The sequence below is a fragment of the Diadema setosum genome, chromosome 17 (genome assembly GCF_964275005.1).
Source record: "Diadema setosum chromosome 17, eeDiaSeto1, whole genome shotgun sequence".
NCBI classification, from domain to species: domain Eukaryota; kingdom Metazoa; phylum Echinodermata; class Echinoidea; order Diadematoida; family Diadematidae; genus Diadema; species Diadema setosum.
Window position 1 is genome coordinate 29301028 of NC_092701.1, and position 19593 is coordinate 29320620.

Sequence of the window (19593 nt, forward strand, 5' to 3'; positions counted from 1 at the left end):
TGAATAGGAAAAATGGACTGTGTCGGTTGGCCTTTGTGGGAGCAGTGACCAAGTTATATGACAGGTGACCATGTGAAAGGTTATGGACCATGAAATGTTAGAAAAAACCCGAAAAAACCTGCAGTCGCGCAAGCGGGCCTAGCTATTTATTTTGCCACGAACAGATCTCATCCATTCAGTGAGCCGTACATTGTTCCTTCATGTGACACTCAAACTTGGAAAAAGTGCAATTTGTCATTGTCAGATATCAGTCATGCATGACATTTGTCAACATAATTAGGTATCAATGTGAAAGAGGAAGATTTCTTCTTTCCTCATAATTAACATTGTGCTCTTCATAAGATAAGCTGACAATGATCAGCCCTCCGAAGTTGGATCACTTTTTTATACGCACTGTGGTAGTAGTTATGGAAGGTGAAAATTCGTCATGTTTTCAGGAAACGTTGATAGTGATAGCAACCACGAGGGGTAATGATTATTGATCAGAATACGTTTTGACAGTTTTGTGTACAGAAAGATATGATTTGACATCATCACCGGCTAAATTGATCTTTCCTTCTTTTTTTCTTTTCTTTTTGATCCGAAGTTCGATCTTTTATGAATCGTCTACAATGTTGTTGTTTTCATTTCACTAAGTTATTACGCTATTTAACTCTAACATTGTAGAATGAAGCCTTCATGGTCCAGTAGGGCCTACACGTACATCCCAACATACAGGCCTATTATCTGATGAGCCGTAATGTTCTTAACACATTGCTTATATTATACAGTGTTCATGCCCATCGGTTGTCAACTCCTTACATATGAAAAAAAAATATTTATCTTGGAAACGATGATTTGTTTATATTATTAAAGTAATTTTTTGAGTCTCAAATATGTACTGGAAGCGAAACTGAAATCTCGTGTCATATTTCTGGCATTTAGAATATAACGAACACAGTCAGCAAACTGCATGTAATTACTCGTATCTGGTTTTACTGCGAAAGAAGCTTAGAGCGTTACTTTGGTAAATATACTCCGCAACGCATACGTGAGACAAGTCTTTTCAGGGCGGGAAAACCAGTAGTTTTACCTTGTTTACAGTAATTGCGCAATGTCTTCTACCAATAGGTAGCTTGCTTTATACAGTACCTCAAACATTATTACGAATTCGCCATGCATGAGAATAATTTGCTGAGGGGTCCTAACCGTGCATTTTTTTGCGCTATGTCCACGATAAGGCTCGGTAATGAAGTACATGCCCGCCCGCCCGCCCTCTCTCCCAGTCCCTCATCCAACCCACCAATCACATGAACGGGAAATCCCCCGACGAGCATCGATCAGTACTGTGCTCATCTTGCAAACGCGAATTACTAGTCTTATTGCAGAACAATGTATAAAATGCGATGTTGCACTGTTATATGTGCAGTGTTAACATTTACTTCGTGAAGTACCAGCAGTCGACGTGTGTACTGTGACTAGATCTTTGACGAAAACTTAATCTTTTTGATTGATTTATCATAAAATATTAATGCAGTACTGCCCATGCGACAATTTCTACAATTTTACGCTGGCTAAGAAGAGACTATCCTAAATGCATTGAAACTCACACGCCAACTCCCGCAGGTGACGTCAGCACTTAGTCCAAGAGTGCGAGCGTAAAAACATCGAAAGCGGAAGTTTGGCAGAGACTTGAACAACAAGATATTAAGTTTTCTGCACTGTTTGCTTTTCCACTCCCTCGATGCCCAATGTCTATGAATTCTTTTCCTTCACGGCAGACGGACAGATCTCGGCCGACGTCGCTGAGCAGCACAAATTACAGTAACAGATTAGGTCACCACAGGGGTACGCCATCAAGAAGCGGAATCGTTCCAGAGTCACACATTGTCACACGGCAGCGGCACAGGTTGCAGGAGCCAACACCGAGAATGTCCCCGGGCATAGCCCAGCTTGGGCCCGATGAGAGGCAGCGAGTGTACGAAGAGGTCAGTCTGATAGGGGTGTAGAAGCAGATATGCTGCCATCATGCACACGTACATCTTTACGTTTCTATCGTACGATCACAGAGTATAAAGAGGAACAATTTAACTTCATGGGCCGTAGCTTATTTATTCATGAAACTACGGGGTGTTTTTTCATAGGCATTGTATTTGCATTTAATGTCATTCGATTGTGGGGATCTTTGTACTTTAGCATCTCGTTTATTGTACTCCTAATCAGTCCTATACTATAGGCCTAATTACTGTCGTCTGATTATGGCATGCAATGAGGTTATAGCGGTGTAGTAATGGTGAACGTGCAATCGAATCATAATTACAGCCCCCCACACACTCGAATCGCCTCACGGGTCGATCATCTTTGTACATTGTACAGTGTAATATAATCTTGTACAGTCTTGGACAATGTGATCGAGTGTTCTCCACCGATCTCACATATTCTAATGTCTGCATGTAGTCTGCACATGATTACGGACGTGTTACGTAGCAGGCGATGTAATATAGGAAAAACCCCGAATAAGTGCGTCTGCTGCTTCTTATGCTACACTATTTTAGGTGTACTATTACTTCTACTACTACTACTACTACTACTACTACTACTGCTACTACTACTACTACTTCAACTACTACTACAACAACAACAACTACTACTACAGTATACATGTACTACTACTATACTACTACTGCATGTACTACTATACACTACCAATAACAACAAACTATCGACATCAGTGCTGCTGATGAAGCATCATGTTCGGTTCTGACGTTGCTATCAATTATATGTTCCCGTGCATAAATAATACTATATACAATAATATAATCATTATAGGGAGCCTACCACCGTATTTTCAAACTGATGGAGTGGACAGTAGGCCCTACTGGATAATAATGAACCGGGTGTCCATAGTAGGTCTAACTCGGAAAAAGAGTTCCATATTTGAATGGCCTCCATTTTTTGTTTCCCATGTTTGCAGGAACATGATACAATAGTCCCAACTCTTGAATTATTGATATCTTATATATATATATATATATATATATATATATATATATATATATATATATATATATATATATATATATATATATATATATATATATTAATGTTATATTCATTATTCTTAAATACTCAGGTATATACACATATTCCCTAAATTTTCTTGTTACCCCCGCCAAGGGAGGATGTTATGTTTTCGTTACCGTTGGGTTGTTGGTTTGTTGGTTTGTTTGTTCGTTCGGTTTGTTTGTTTGTCCGTGTGCAAAATAACTCAAAAAGTAGTTAACAGATTTTGATGAAACTTACTGGAAAGGTTGAGAATGACACAAGTAACAAAATGATTAAATTTTGGTAGTGATCTGAGAATTTTTTGGGATTTTATGAAGGATTTTTAATATTTTGACAGGTAGGGTCAATGAACTTGGGAGTTCAAGCTGCGCATTTAAATAAAGATAAAATGATGTTTATAACTTTATACCAGGAATATGGAAACGCCCAACATTGCTGAAATATAACAAAAGACTCATGTCCAACGCTTCGACACCAAGATGCTAATCTTTTATCAGAAAACACAATTCTATTTTGTTGTGAGATATAAATAACGTATAAATGAATATCATTTTGTAAGTGACTTGGAAGTGTCATATTTTATTAAGATCAGGGATACATATTCATGATAATTTGATTACGTGAGGAAACATAATATATAGGCTCTAAAGTACAACCGGAAATATTTATGGGATCGTGATTTTTGATAGAAATAGGGCCTACGTGTTGTAGCGGAAGAGGACGCGAAACAGCAAAAATAGAAACAAAAATAAATGGGTTAAGGTTATATTTGCGGAAATGGAGGGAGGGGCGATGAAAGTGTTGTTGTTGTTGTTGAGGGCAGTGTGTGACAGGAAGTCGCACCTCTTGTTTTTGTTTTTGTTTTGCCAGTTCCGTTAGTAGGGCGCTGGCAGTTGTTAGTTCTCTCATTCACAGTTTCGCAACCTCCGTACATGAACATAAATTGCGAGAATGTCCAAGGGAATCGATTTTTATTTTTTTTTTTGTAACTTTAATCACTTATGAAGTTATGAGTTATCTATTCACAAAGCAGCTCGCGCACATCTCTATAACTCAGTCCTACCACAACTACTGTACTTTGTACTCAGTACAACGTGCGTGCGTATTGAGCAAGTGTGTATGAGCTCCGGACTGAATACTAGTACACGCTGCTCTCAATTTCAACGTGAAAACCCATTACATCCGTGCGCGCCGTATACGTGCGGACATGTTAATTTCCCAGCCGGAAGTGCACACCATGTCGTATGATTGTCGTATGACATACACTGCATTATAGAGGTAACGATAGTAATACCATGGAGGTAGGAAGACCTACCTCCATGGTAATACAAAATAGTTCATACTCTCGTACTATACTTGTACGGTATATACCTCTCTGACTATAATGTACTAGTAGTAGTATTGTAACCTCGTTTGACGCATGTCGATCTGCTGCGTATAACATTACAGGACAATCCTGACAAGTTGAAAGTATAGTTTGAAAACAAATTTTACAATCACAACAGTGGACATCTGACCAGAATTGGATATGAGTAGGGAAACAAGAAAATATGATTAATCAATGGGGTGAAGGTTGAGGTGTGAATTTTCTTTGTTTTGTCTCCCTCTACAAAATGTAATTGTCAAGTTTCGCTAGTTTTCTCAATCTCTACAGTTTTATAGGCGTATTTAGTTACAGTTGTTGTGTCAGATGTTTATCTTCAAAAAATATTTTAGTCTGTATAGTATACTCGATAATTTATGAACTTCTTGTCGCCATGTGTATACTTGGCAAGAAAATGTTTCGTAACATCTTAAACACGAACATATTTCTGCAATGTAGTCTACTGAATTTCACTGTGAATGAGACTTGATTTGAGAATATCTCGCGCATGTGCTCAGTACCCTGTTTTCAGGCTATTTGCGTTTTAGTCTGTACAAGCTCTACTTCTGCATCCTATCAGTATCACGTGTCTAGCACGTACTAGATGCTCAATATATGTAATGATAAATCTCCTTGAACAATTTAAACGTTGTATATTTATGATGATTATCGTGGTAGTGATTCTGATCATAGTAATAATGGCTATTATTATTATTGTTTTTATTATTGTTATAATTGTTATTATTATTGTTGTTTTGTGAAAGTTAGGAATGATAATGATTGTAATGATGATAATCGTCCCATAATTAATTACTGTAGTAAAGTGATACTTCAGAGTATGATGACAGTAAAGGGAAAAAGTATTGATGAAGATGATTATGAGAATATTATCAGGTTTCTTGTATCTTTTTTCCATTTTTTAATCTTCTTTATATCTCCACAGGTTTTGGAGGCAAATCGACCATTCCTATGTAAACATCTCGATCCGGGTCGCCATTTTTCATACCTTAGAAGTAAGCGCCACTTCGACCTCAGAACCGTGGAACTCATCAAGCATAATGTGACGTCAGAAGATAAAGTGAACTGGTGAGAACAAGACTGTTGCTTGGATTGGTTGGTTTCACCCGTTTGCATGAGCTAATTAAACCATCAGTGACGTTTTGTATAACATGATCTGTGATTGGTTGAATTTGGGATCACATGATGACATCATCAATGTCACAGTGTAACAGTCATGCACTGTGACACAGGGGCGGATCCAGGAATTCCATTAAGAGGGGGTGCGTTTAAAAAATTAAAGGGGGGGGGGCGCACGCACCCCTCCCCATTTTTTTTTATTTTGTTTCAACAAAAAAAAAAAGGGGGGGGGGCGTGCGCTCGCTGCGGTCCTCCCTGGATCTGCCACGGGTGACATACACTATGTTTTGTAGTAAACTGTTTTAGACTTGAGTTTCATGAATTTGATTGTTTTAGGTCTTCGTAACTGCTAACGTCAACTGAACAAGCAATGTTAAAAAGCAACACGGCATCGACGGCTTGTAGTCCCCTCCGAAGGATTTGGCAATGAGGATAAAGAAAATGACCTTGTTTAGGGCGTAGAACGCTGCTTCCAATAAGGGATTCGAAACAGGGACCTGGGAGTTTATAGTCCGTATGAGTCTTAGATGCATCATTTGCCACCATGCAATCTTTTTTTTTTTTTTTTTTTTTTTGGAGGGGGGGGGGGCTGGGATAAGTAGGCATTTCGTCTTCCTGTAAATAATCTTCTTTTTTTTCTCTTCTATTTTCTTTTTTGAAGACCAGATGATTAGAGATGATTGCTCTTTTGAATGCTGTATGTCTTTTTTTTCTCCTCGGAGAGAAATTGTTGCATAGTAAATGAAAAGGGAGAATCGTGTGCATTACACAACACATGAGTCGTTTTATCTCATTTAATATCATCAATTTGCTTGTTTATTTATGTCTTGCACTGCTTTGTTTAAATAAAATTATTATGATGGGAAAACAGGGAAATGTATATGCCTACAAAACATCACTTCAGCTGGCAAGGACGCGAGGCAGTTTTATAGAATGAAATAGTATTATTTCCGTGAACCGGTGTATCGTGGATCGGAAGGATATAATAAAAATTAATATGAGAGAGGCATTTCCACGAAATTGCTAACTATAGCCTGATATTTTTGGCGGTCAGTGTTTCGCTGACGAAACCATGGTCCTTGGCGGAGATTTCGATTTTCGGTTCCGTTACAGGCTGTATATATCCACACAAGCATATTAATGTCTATAGAGAGCCGTAGATTACGTTGTATATTATTATATCCGCACAAGCATTAGTGTCTAGAGAACCGAAGTTTACGTTGTATTGTAGGCAACGGCGTAGAGTTCTGTGGTGTGCAAGGAAATGAGGCAACCCTCTTATTTCGCATTTTATTTCTGGTCGTGACATCATTTGTCGTTCTTCCTGTTATTCAACCCCAAAACATTGTGTTATTTAAGAAATTTTAGCCTTTTGCCTTCCCATGAAAAGCTATAGTTTGCAGCCATTCAAGTGCAAAGAATTTTTCCATTAAACTGTATCACGTTTTTCAAGATTCATCGGAAATTTGATATTGCATTAGAGTGTCAACATGTTCAAATGCCGACACAGTGTTGCAGTGTATAAGGAACTTTCCAATGCGTCAGTTGCGGCGAACATTAATACTGCCTTAATCTGTTGATAATAATGGAATACAGTATGTATTTGTTGTACACTGAAAAAATACTTTTTTTATATATTTGAAGCGTGTGTGTGTGTGTGTGTTGGGGGGGGGGGGTCTTTCCCTCATCGCCATTTGGCGAGTTCTCGAAACTTGCTATGTCACTTTGTTCAGGGCGAAAAGGCAAGAAAGCATTATCATGTTGTAACCCGCCTATAATGAATAAAAATTGTCAGATTTGAAACACTAAGGAGCACTGGCCACTTGGCGAGGATTTAATGAGATTCCGTTTTGCTTTCTCGCCATAAGTATAAGCGTCAAGGCTATCAGGGAAGCGGGAAAGTCGCCTTCAAGCCCTGTCGTCCTATATAGAGAATATTATCAAAGTGCGTACAATAGACGAAATTTAACAAGTCGCTTCTCGCCACTCGCTAATTCAGTTTCCGTAGTTTCGATTCAAACCACCATACTATGTGGACTTAGCCTATCTTTGTTGAATGCGTGCACCATGCATGGATGCATCATGAGTCACGTTGTATCCCCATGTTTTGTGTTTTATACGCATGCGCAGGACGGGGTCATTTTTTCGTTCCTTTCTTGGAAAAGCAAAAAAAAGTGTTTTCTCTTGTTTTTGATATCATATAGTTTTATAGATCAACTGATGATCAAAGGTCCAGACGCTGTGGCGGCCTTCCTAGACTCCTTGCTGCAGAATCGCGTGGAACAGTTCGTGTTCAGCAGACTCGCCGACGCATGCCAGACATTCCCGCTTGAACGTGAGTAATTGAGAAATAAAAAAAAATAAAACAAAGAGAGAGAAAGAAGAAGGGGGCCTATTTGAATACTAGTATATATGTATATGTGTATATATATATATATATATATATATATATATATATATAATTTTATACACTTAGCAAAAAAAGAGAAAAAGTAAACACTTTTCAAGTTTATATTTCTCATAGAATATTTGGCTAAAACTTAATGTATTATATACCATATTGAAGGTAATTTAATTGGCTATCAGCCTGGTAGGTCACTTAAAAGGGAAACTTTACGCATGAGTGAACACATTTGTTTTTCTCTTCCAAGGCACAAAAGTAAAAATTGCAAGAATGAATAAGTAGTTATTCATGCGTAAGTGCTCTTACATATAACAATAAGAACAAATAAGACAAATTAAACACAATTAGATACATGAATTAAGTTGCAAAAATAAACCTTTGATCTCTATAATATCTTTGAAGTCCAAAATATCAGTGAAGGCCAAAAATAAGGGAGAAAAATGAAGAATCTTGGGTCAAACCTAAATTCAAATGAAATAAAAGAAGAAGCAATATCAAAAAAGTGGTAGAAATTTAAATTTGTTTTCAAATTAGGAAAATTGTAAATAATATTGGGTTTTTAAATTTATCTCGTGCATCCGTAAATTACTAAATAAAAGGAGTGAAATAAAGAAATTCTGTTTATTCAGTCATCTTTATGCCATTACTCCCTATGTTGTTTGAAGTTTAAGCTGACAAATTTTTTATTTTCCCCTTTAGTTTCCCACTTTTTTTTTTGTTTTTTGAGGTTATAAGGATATAAAGAGAACAAAAACTTGTTTTTGCTATTTCATTCATGTCTCTGATTGTGTTAAACTGGCTTTTTGTTGTCATTGCTATCTTGAAGTGCATTGCCAAATGAATTTATTTACTCATGCGTAAAGTTTCCCTTTGTATTAAACTACTAGCTAGATAGCCAATTAAATTGATATGTAATACATTGATTTTCATCAAAATCTTCTTTGAAAAATATGAACTCGAAAAAGTGTTTACTTTCTTTTTTTGCTGAGTATATATATATATTTTTTTTTTTTCAGATAAAACCAAATATGGTGAATTAAGAATGGCGAAGTCAGTTTAGATTGTGGCAGTTTAGGGGTATCTAAGAATTCTGGAATCGAATGAAGAATACTTTACATTAATGACACATAGCTCAAAGAAATGCTTCTTTGTTGTTGATTTACCTTATAAGACCACAACATTATCTTGTAATTCTTATTAAAGGGATGCAACCCAAAACAACAGAAAATATCGATATGCATCAAGAAAAAAAAAAAAAAAACTCCCTTACAAAAATTATAACTGGCATTCGCTGTCATGTATTTTCATCACATCTCATGCGAAATCACAAACTCTGTATGTGGACCCTTCGTGTGCAACTACAGCTGAATCACCAGCTCAACCTGGATATTTTTTTTTTCAATTACTAGAGTACTGAGGTAATGCTTAATAATTCATGTACTAAAAAGTCAGTCATATCAGTAAACATTACCGACTTCACTATGCAGTGACAGTTTGATGCGAAAAGATAGTGATTTGTGATAGCAGTCCCTGTCATTACGCAAAAGTGCACTTCGAACTTTGCAGATGCCAATGGAGCTGTGAACTACCGCCCTTTCGACTACGATGTCGATGAGGAGGAGTCGGTCAACGCTCACGACGACGATTGCCTCCGTGGGGCGTCACCGATGGGGGCGTCACTGGACCACGCGCCGGAGACCGTGCTTCCCCCCGTCGACCCCCGTCTCCTCTTTGAGTCACAAGGCTTTCTAGGTTTGTCCATGGCACCGTTTCCATTTTTACAATCTAGTTTGCTAATGATGTCGCACCGAACAAGGGAATCATCACAAAAGCAAACAAACAATCACAGTAATGACACCAATATACAAAGAAAAAGAATCAACTGCGATAGAACATCAGAAACATCAATGACGTACCCTTCTGTTGTTTTCGCCTGTGGGCCATTCATATATCAAGCTTTCTCTAAAACTTCAGGGTTCATTTTATTATGAGAGAATAGCAACGTCTTCATGCAACAGCCAGTCAGAAAGCGGAATTCTTGTCATTACCATGACACTTGCCATTGCAGCAATAGATGCTTTCATACATGTATTTATATACAGGATCTTTTTAATGAAATACGTTGTAGAGCCCCTGATGTGTGACCAGTGTATGTGTAATCATAGCCAACGAGCCCAATATTCATAGGTGATCAAAATTGTGGTATAATGAAATGATTGTCTTTCTTCCGATTTCAGCTCCGAGGCAACACCATGAACCCGAAGAAGGGAGCGATATCAGCAGTAGTAACGGGGAGCTATCGCCGCACGGAAATTAGGAAGATGTTCAGGGTCTTTGACAATAAGCCAGCACAAACAAAGAACATGTGAGATTATTTATGTACAAATTATCAGACGTATGATGACGTCATAGCGATCATTCACTGGATCATTGAGGACGTCGCTTACATCCGAGGTAAATTTCGACAACTCGCCGTTAAAGGACGTCTGTCACGCGTTGGAGGAGCCTCGTCTTTCATACCTACCACAATAAGCTTCCTGTAGAGCGCCCTCAAACGGCCGTGACGTCACGACTATTGCAGAATTGAAGTTTTAGTGATTTTTTTTTTCAAAATATGTAATTGATTGTCTTCATGCTGTGATAGGCTCAATGGATTAGAAGAATATGATCAAACTAAAGTGGATATTGATGTATATTATATGCATAGTTCCTCAAATAGTGTGTATGTGTGTGCCCTTGAGCTGATGACAAGTATAAGCGTATGTGTCACTAATCAGATTTACATGACTCGCAAAGGAATGTGTTGCCATGAAACTGTCTATTGACATTTCTCCATCTAACCTACCGTCTACGGTCACTGAACCCAAACGTGTAGCTGTAGTATAGATATGCAATATTTTTCTTCTTTCAATCTGCAAGTTTGGTATATGATCAGGCTGGTTGATGTATTTCCTTCCGATATTGATATCTCGAGAATTTTTTTCAGTTGTTTGTAATTTTTTTTTCATAGGCTTTACGCTTGTATTACCCAGCCTTTTACCATTTTTGTTTTCACCAATAACACTTCCTGGTTCAATGGGCCAGCGAGATCTCGAGGAAATGTTTCGCTTGGACTTGCGCATTAAAATGAGATTCTCGTATAGGTAGTATCGTGATATGTGTCTCAACGAATAGGTGTTTTGTTACAAATGAAACTGAAACGATATAACTGCAACATCATGTGTTACCATGGACCTATGTAGGTCCATGGTGTTACCAACACTCATTGTCTTTCACTGTTTAATGGGTACACGTATTCAAAATGCTGAGGTCACTCCGATGTAACACTTCTCAATCTTGTCGATGCAAAAGCTCCTGCGAACCAAACACTGTGTGAAAGAAAATAAAAGAATTAGGTTTTCGCTCTTATGTATGGTACAGTTGTGTGAACAGCGAAACCCCTGTAAAACCATGACGCTACAAAAGAAAATAGCTTCCACACAAAATAGCAGTTTTGGCAAGCATTCTTCGCTTTATATTGCACATTGATTGGAATTAAGCATGGATCAAAAAAACAAAGAAAAACAATCTTGACAGTAAGCACCGAAAATGAAATTCCAGAGATAAATACACCATGATTGGCTCGAATTTTAAAAAAAAAAGTGAAAACGTGCCAATAACGAGACTTCAAGTAAAAGATGTAGCAGAAGTTTACTAGCTTACAGTATTATATTCCGTTAGGTTGATTTTATGCAGGGAAAATTGCACTGTACATAATTCATTCTGTTGGATCTCAGCTGTAGTCGTAAATTGGACAAGTTAGTATTGTGTTGGTATGGCCGTTTTATCAAAGTTGTCGATGAAACCACTTTAGTGTTTGGCTTTGAGAACTGACAATCTTCCACTCTCCAATTTTCCAATGTTGTCCTTTCCTATAATTTCTTGTAGAGTGCTCAAACAGTTGAATTGGGGAAAAAACACACGCTCAAAAAAACACGTATATTTACCATGTTTTGCTCTCTCATATTATAGGCACACTACGAGTGATATGAAATGATGTGATTATTCTTTCTACACGAGTTCTAATTTGGGCTTATTGGGCTCTATGCGAATGGCCTGCAGTTTTTAGTGCTAGGCTTGTATCATGTTAGAAAATGATATTTTTTTCTTTCTTGCCACTTTGTTTTCTTGAGACGTATGCAGCATTTTCGAACGAAACACACAGAAATCTCCACCACCTAACTCTGACATTACTTTTTTTTTTTATGAATCTACACGCGGAGATACTGTACTGTAGTTTTGATGCCTAAATGTAATGTATTTTTTGTAGACTCTACCTGGCCGCCAAGTGGTTTGGGGGCTAAAAATGCATCGTTTACTATTATCCATGAGTCGATGCCTTATGCCACAATGTCCCTCGTCAAGGGTGATGTTCGTTATTCCGAAGGTTTCATTTCATTTCATTTATTTTATTTCCAACAACGGAAAACATTTACATACGCAAAATAATACAATATCAATACAATGTAGTAACACAGAAAAATATGTGAAATTAACAATACTATACGCATCAAATAGGCAGATGTTATGTTATGTTATGTCGAAAGTTTTAGAAAAAATAATATACACCAGAATTATTAATTTTTTTAATGTGCAAAAAATATTCACAAATTGCCAGTTTGGTTTTCGAGAGAGACACAGTACCATCCACGCAGTTCTTCATTTTATTGATAAAGTTGTTAATGCAACCGACAACCATTCTCATTTAATTAGTATATTCTTGGACTTCTCCAAGGCCTTCGATACGATTAATCATAACATTTTGCTCCATAAGTTATCGCACTATGGAATACGCGGGAAGGCCTTGGAGTGGTTCAAGACTTATTAGCTAACAGAAAACAGTTTGTTTCAATCAAAGATAATCATTCAGTTATAAGAGATGTTAAGTGTGGCGTTCCATAGGGAAGTCTTTTAGGGCCGCTGTTATTCATAATTTATATCAATGATTTCTCCTCTGTTTCAGAGCTACTTTCTTTTATACATTTTGCTGATGATACCAGTGTTTTTCTTGCCCATAACGATATCGATTTTCTTGTTCAGCAAGTAAATACGGAATTGAAAAAAGTAACCAACTGGGTCAGAGCTAACAAGTTATCTTTGAATGTTCAAAAAACAAAATATATGCTTTTCAGCAATACTTTTGATTCTTTGAATTCAGAAATAGTTCTGAATGATTGTAATTTAGAAAGTGTGTCATGTTTTAAATTTCTTGGTATTTTTGTAGATAATAAACTTTCTTGGAAAATACATATTGATCATATCTGCAAAATTATTTCTCGCAATATAGGTGTTATGAATAGATTGAAATTCTATATTCCTGAAAAGACCCTATTAGTGTTATATTCCTCTTTGATACTCCCTTACCTTAATCACAGAATTTTAGCTTGGGGCAATACTCATCAGACACTGCTGAATAGAGTGTTATTATTGCAAAAGAAAGCCCTCCGTATTATTTCTAATTCTCCTACACGTTCACATACAAATGCATTGTTTGACTGTTATAAGCTATTAAAAATCAACAAATTATTCTTATTTAACTTAGGTCAATTCATGTATATGTATGATAACAATTTACTCCCACCTATCTTTAGTTCTATGTTTAAAAAAAATCAATCATTCCATAATTACCCCACCCGGCGTTCTAACGAGTTTCATTTACCACTTCTTCGAACGATTTTAGCAAAGAATACACTTATTTACACTGGACCAAAGTATTGGAATTCCCTGAATCATGATTTAAAATCTGCTCCATCTATATACTCCTTTAAAAGGAGATTAAAGTCTTTTCTTTTACAATCTTATAATGACGACTCGCAGAATCAGATTAGTTAATAGGCTCACTTTGTTACTCATCCGCAATATCGGCATTGCCGTTCTCTTTATTATTCTAGCTATTGCTGAAGCCTTGATTACAAGATTTTCTTTAACCTATACTTCGCAGTTGAAGGGTTTGTTCTATGTTCTTTTTTCTTCTTCTCTTTCTTCCTCAAACCTCCGAGGATCGTTGTCTGTGTTGCATATTCCTTTCTATTCTGTTACCTCTTTATCACGCTATAGTCTTGTTTCCTCTTGTGTCGTCAAGTCTGTTTGTTTCTTGTTTTTCCTCCTACAAGTAGTCTTGTTGCTGTCCCAGTCCTGTTGCATGTTCATAACTCTGTTTGTTGTTGTTTTATGTATAACTGTTTGTTCGTCTGTCTCTTAGTGGGCTCCCAAACTTTTTTGTGACGAACTTTTTGTGCGGATTTTTTGCTGTTTTCAATTCAATTTTTACATCGGGCTTCTAATACAAGAGGGGCCCACACTCTACAAGCTCTGTCTTTTTAGTGGGTCCCTCCGTTTTTTTTTTTCACACAATGCATATATTGAAAACCATTTCACTTTCGTTATCTTAGCACCTATTGCAATGTATCGCTACTGTTAGTTTTTTTTTCCTATTATTGTTGCCTTTTCTGTACCATTGTATGCATTGTTTTTGTCACTTAAGAAAGTGAGATTTATATTTGTATATTGTGGAAAAAACGAATAAATATGAACTTGAACTTGAAGATGGAATTGAATTAAAATTAAAGTTGCAGGAAATGGAGGGGACGTGCTAAAAAGCCAAGTTTGTTTGTGAATCCGAAAATGACATAACAGTCGTTAATCCGAAAATAAAAAAGACGAACCTTCGGAATTACGAACCATTCAATATTTCGTTTTCGGAATAACGAACCTTATTTTTTTTTTTCGGATGAACGAACCTTCGGAATAACAAAACGGATTAACGACGATGGCGAATAATGAATCCTTTTTCATATTACCTATACAAGGCTAAAAAGAATAAGACAGCGTTGCATATCTCAGAATGATAGTACAGCTTTACATATTGCTCATTGTCGTGTTTATAGGGAAACTATAAGTACTGATATCTTTGCTGATGTGAAATAAATTACAAATACAATCAGACGCATTTGGTGTGTAACAAAAAAAAAGCAACAGCAAAGAAAAAAGAAAGCTATGTCATTTCATCGCACACTGTAGATTACATAATTATGATTTATATAATAGATCGCCTTCACAAAAATATCAATGTTAATGACAGTGATAAACACAGGATTAATAACAGTCTTGGTTATGATAATACAGTGTTGCGAATGCCACCATTTTGGACTGTCATGTTATATTATATCTTATTATTCGAAGTGTCATTATAATCATTGCGATGCCTGTTTATGATGAGATCATAATCTATAATTTTATGCCCATGATTATCAGTACCATGTTTCCTCTTGATTTAAATGATGTTGCCCTAAATTAATAAATGGTTATTACCAATTTCTTGTTATCATTGAAATATCGAAGCTTCGACTCTTCTTAAGATTGTCATCATGCAGCTTCATCGACGAAACATCGTCGAAACTGTGATGGTTGTGTTTATGAGAGGTAGATATGCTGGAGATGTGAGGAAGAAAAGATGATGAAAAAATCAAAGAAGAAAAATCTTAGTAAATACCTCAATTATCATTGTTTTGTATGAATGACTTTCAGTTAGTTGGATCAAGTTCCAGACTCACGAGACTTAAGCGACGAATTTTCAGATATGTTCTTCTGACTGTGGATCCTATATATGCATATATATATATATATATATATATATATATATATATATATATATATTTATATATACATATATATGTATATATGTATATATATATATATATATATATATATATATATATATATATATAGAGATATATATAATATACATTATACTGATGATCATATCAGAGCGCAGAGCACCGGTACCATGAAGAGTATACTACAGTAGGAAATATCTTGATTTGATTTGATTTGATTTTTGCATTTTTACAAAGTATATATAAAACCTAACAAACAATTCTCCAAAATTAATCACTTATTGGAAAAAGGAAAGTATAGATTATATGTGATCATATACCAATCATACAGCATAGCATACTTAAATTTACTCATACACGAACAAATGGAATATATATCGTTAATTTTTCAATATAATGATTAGGAACAAAATGCAGGAGACTGCCATCTTGAGTATATTATATAACCTATATAACCTAACAAACAATTCTCCAAAATTAATAATTTATCAGAAAAAGGAAAGCATAGATTATATATGATCATATACCAATCATACAGTATAATATACTTAAATTTATAGTCATACACGAACAAATGGAATATCGTTAATCTTTCAATCTACTGATTAGGAACAAAATGCAGGAGACTGCCATTAAGCAGAAGCTTGATTTTAATGACGGCCTCAAAAATACATATATGGTTTGCTTATCGTCATAAATCATTTTCATTGCGGGGTGGAGTGAATAAAAAATAGGGTGCGTGTATGAAGTTGCAGGTTTGCTCCCTTCACTCTTAGAAATCGTGACCCCAAAGTTCAAGATGTGTCGTCATAATCAAGACCCCCTGTAGATTCTCTGCACTCGATTCTCAAATTCATCACTCTTTTACGACACGGTCTTCGCTCAACAATAGGCAACACTACTCAGTTCAGTAATGCTCACAAAACATGAAGAACAGACGACAATACTCCAAGCCCTGGAATCAGCATGCCATCAAACATTAATTTTCCCGTGAACTTTAGCCCCCTATATAAAACTGCTGAATTACGTATTGCAATGCACTGTAACCTAATAAGATTTCTAAGATATAAAGGATCTGAGTTTGTTTTTTTTTTTCTTCATGTCAAATAGGGGAATTTAGGAAGTAATTTTGTGGTGTATTAGTCAATAAGACCTTGTATTAAAGACTGTGACTTAATTCCATGATTTTTTTTTTTTGGTATATCGTGGATGCCACTTTATACTCACTTAGCAATGAAAATGTGGATATTGAGATGAATTTCACTTACTTAATTAACCTGCCTCTGCACTTTGGAACAGATCATTGCTAACCTCTGATCTCTTACAGAGATCAGTCTAAGTAAGTGTTGCTAACTGTGAACTGGCTTTTTTTTTAAATCCGGTAACCATTACGAGAAGGGCACTCGGCCTCAAATCTACTGGGCATCTTGCTCCAGAAGTTAATCATTCTGACAGGCTTTTAGCCAGTGATGGGTGATGAGTGTTGATAGGTCGGAAACGGACGCGCATTACACTTCATATTCGGCGATTCAGTCCATGACCAACTGGACATACAATTTGAGCACTCACATCCTGCATACAGTCAAAAGCAGGTTCATTCATGACAGGCAGGTGACATGATATGGCTAAGTGGCTATTGGGGAAAGGTTAGAGAGAAAAAAAAAAACGTGTGAGATAAATGAGATGGACATGAAGATCTAGTTAAACAGGTGCCTGCATACGTTACAGGTCCTATATCTTATACATTTATAGTACATTTATTAAAGAACATAGTCCATTGAATACGAGTTGAATTGATGTAGTTGATATAAACTGCGTCTTCAAATTTCATGGAAGAAAATCTTCAAAATCTATTTGATCTTAATTGTGCAATACCTGACGCAATGCACAAAAGACAATCAGATGATAGGCGGGTACAAAAAATAGCGATGTCATCGTTGCAGACGACTTGTGCAAATATTCTACAAGCACTTCTTCTCTGTTAGGTTCTTGGAATCATGACAAGGCAGTGTATAACTTATGGTGTAATACGAAACTGCGTATGTAATAGGAATGACTGAGAATTCGATAAATGGCGTCCATGCATCGTCCACTACCCATTGATATTCGTCGTTGGCGTTTAATTTCACTTGTCATATATACTCGGGAGTTGCGATGGGGCAATATCTTGGACAGTTTTCCAGTGTCCACCAGTCATCTACCACGAGGATATATACTCGAGGAAAGACCACCGATTCGTCTTTGCTTCAGATTTGTACAAATCTAACCGAAACAGAATTCTTTCGACAACCATCTTGAACTGACGTATGCATGTCTTTGAATTAGGGGCAGGCATGTAGGTCTTACTTCGATAGTATATGTTCACAGAAATATATATGATTGTGATTTTAATTGAGGCGTTTATCAGTTTATACTTTATAAAGGGATAGACGAAGTCTTATTACCAACTTCAGACCGACATAGGGGATACCATCTATAACAACGACAGGTGTGATATGCAATGCTAACCTGGGTCAATTGGACGTCAGAGCCTTAGATACTTGGACTGATTACCTTGTTCTCATCACTGGCGTTATCCTTGCGCTCGAGATCACCACTACAAATTTTCTGGTGATTGCATCCTACAAGAGAGATCGCCACCTGAGAGAGGTGCCCGGGAATTCTTTCATCGTCAGCCTTTCCATTTCGGATCTCCTAGCCGGAATGCTCATTGTTCCTTTGTACCTCCATACCCTAGCTCATGGACGCTGGGCTCTGGGCGAGTGGCTGTGTATCCTCTTTGACCTGTTAGACCACCTTCTATTTGCAATGTCGATAATATCGGTGATCTTCGTAAGTCTCGATCGATACTGGATGGTGACGATGAAACACAGATATCGTGTCTTTCTGACGAACGGACGGTCGCAGGTCATGGTTGCTGTTAGCTGGATATCTATGTCGCTGGCATTATGCCTGCTGAGTATCCCGGCATGGTTGGCCGATAATCGGTACGAAATGTACATTGAAGACGTGTGTCGAAGGGAGCTGATTCCTGGGAAGGCTGGAACGATATTTTACGCATATTTTTTGGTGTATTCATTCCAAGTATTGTCATCGTGTATCTCAATGCTATAGTGTTCCTAGGTGTTTACAATCGAGTCAAGAACTTCGACAAAAGATTCAAAGAAGGAGGAGCATCAGTTGCCCCTCGAAACGTTCCCAAAATCGAGACAATATCAGATGGCCAGATCAGAATGAAAATTGATCAAAGCGTAACAAACCCGAACACGCCCAGTGCTGGATCCGATATTCAGGTTGGTAGCGACGTCGCTGCCAAAGCTGTAACAACAGTCCCTGCTGCAGAGGGGAAGCCCAGGCATTCTTGTGGTACCGGAAGTGAAAGTGAAAGTCATCGTAGCGTATCCAGCTTGGAAGGCGTCACCATACATCTTGTTGACTCGTTTGACCCGTGCACTTCACGTGACTTTGGAACCAGTACTGACTTACAACATATTGGCAAATTATACTGTAAGGGCAACACCTCTGACAAAGCGAACAAAGGAAACTGGTCCAGGCGGGAATCAACCTAAAATTATATCATCTTTTAGCAGGTGTACACGTCAAGCTCCTGAATCACTCTACCTAGTTGATGATGGCGCCTTCGGCCGGGGGAAACGGGATTGTCAGAAGAGCGAGTGTTCTTCGAATGGGATCGACTCTTATGAATCACAAAGATCTGAAATTGTCAGGACAAACAAGCAGACTACTCGTGGCAGCAGTAATGACTGCATAATACGTGTTAAGTCAAACGACCCACGATTGTTTGGTTCCAGTATTAACCACAGTTTTCGGGTGAGACACGACCATGACGACAGTACGCTACGAGCACACGAAATGCAGTACCGCAGTCAAGTTGCCGTTATAGGCCCCGATGGCTCAGCGGAAGAACGCCGGGTGGAAAGACCGACGATGTCTGAGAGATCTTCTGGCCACGCGGCACCGTCTCAAAC

The 19593-nt window shown here is 37.3% G+C and overlaps 1 protein-coding gene across 1 annotated transcript; it reads left to right on the plus strand.

Moving 5' to 3' along the window:
• The first annotated feature begins 1694 nt into the window (after window positions 1-1694).
• Window positions 1695-11677, plus strand: LOC140240996 (uncharacterized). Its single transcript, XM_072320773.1, has 5 exons — window positions 1695-1967; window positions 5352-5494; window positions 7750-7880; window positions 9516-9701; window positions 10187-11677. Exons 1-5 carry the CDS (start codon window positions 1731-1733, stop codon window positions 10264-10266), a joined length of 777 nt encoding a protein of 258 aa, XP_072176874.1. The 5' UTR covers window positions 1695-1730; the 3' UTR covers window positions 10267-11677.
• The last annotated feature ends 7916 nt before the right edge of the window (window positions 11678-19593 follow it).

What these genes read in the sequence shown, in the direction of transcription:
- LOC140240996 (XM_072320773.1), top strand. Translation starts at nt 1,731, where the DNA reads ATGTCTATGAATTCTTTTCCTTCACGGCAGACGGACAGATCTCGGCCG. An exon ending in GGCAGCGAGTGTACGAAGAG is followed by an intron (nt 1,968 to 5,351) that starts GTCAGTCTGATA and finishes ATATCTCCACAG; the next exon opens with GTTTTGGAGGCAAATCGACC. An exon ending in TCAGAAGATAAAGTGAACTG is followed by an intron (nt 5,495 to 7,749) that starts GTGAGAACAAGA and finishes GATATCATATAG; the next exon opens with TTTTATAGATCAACTGATGA.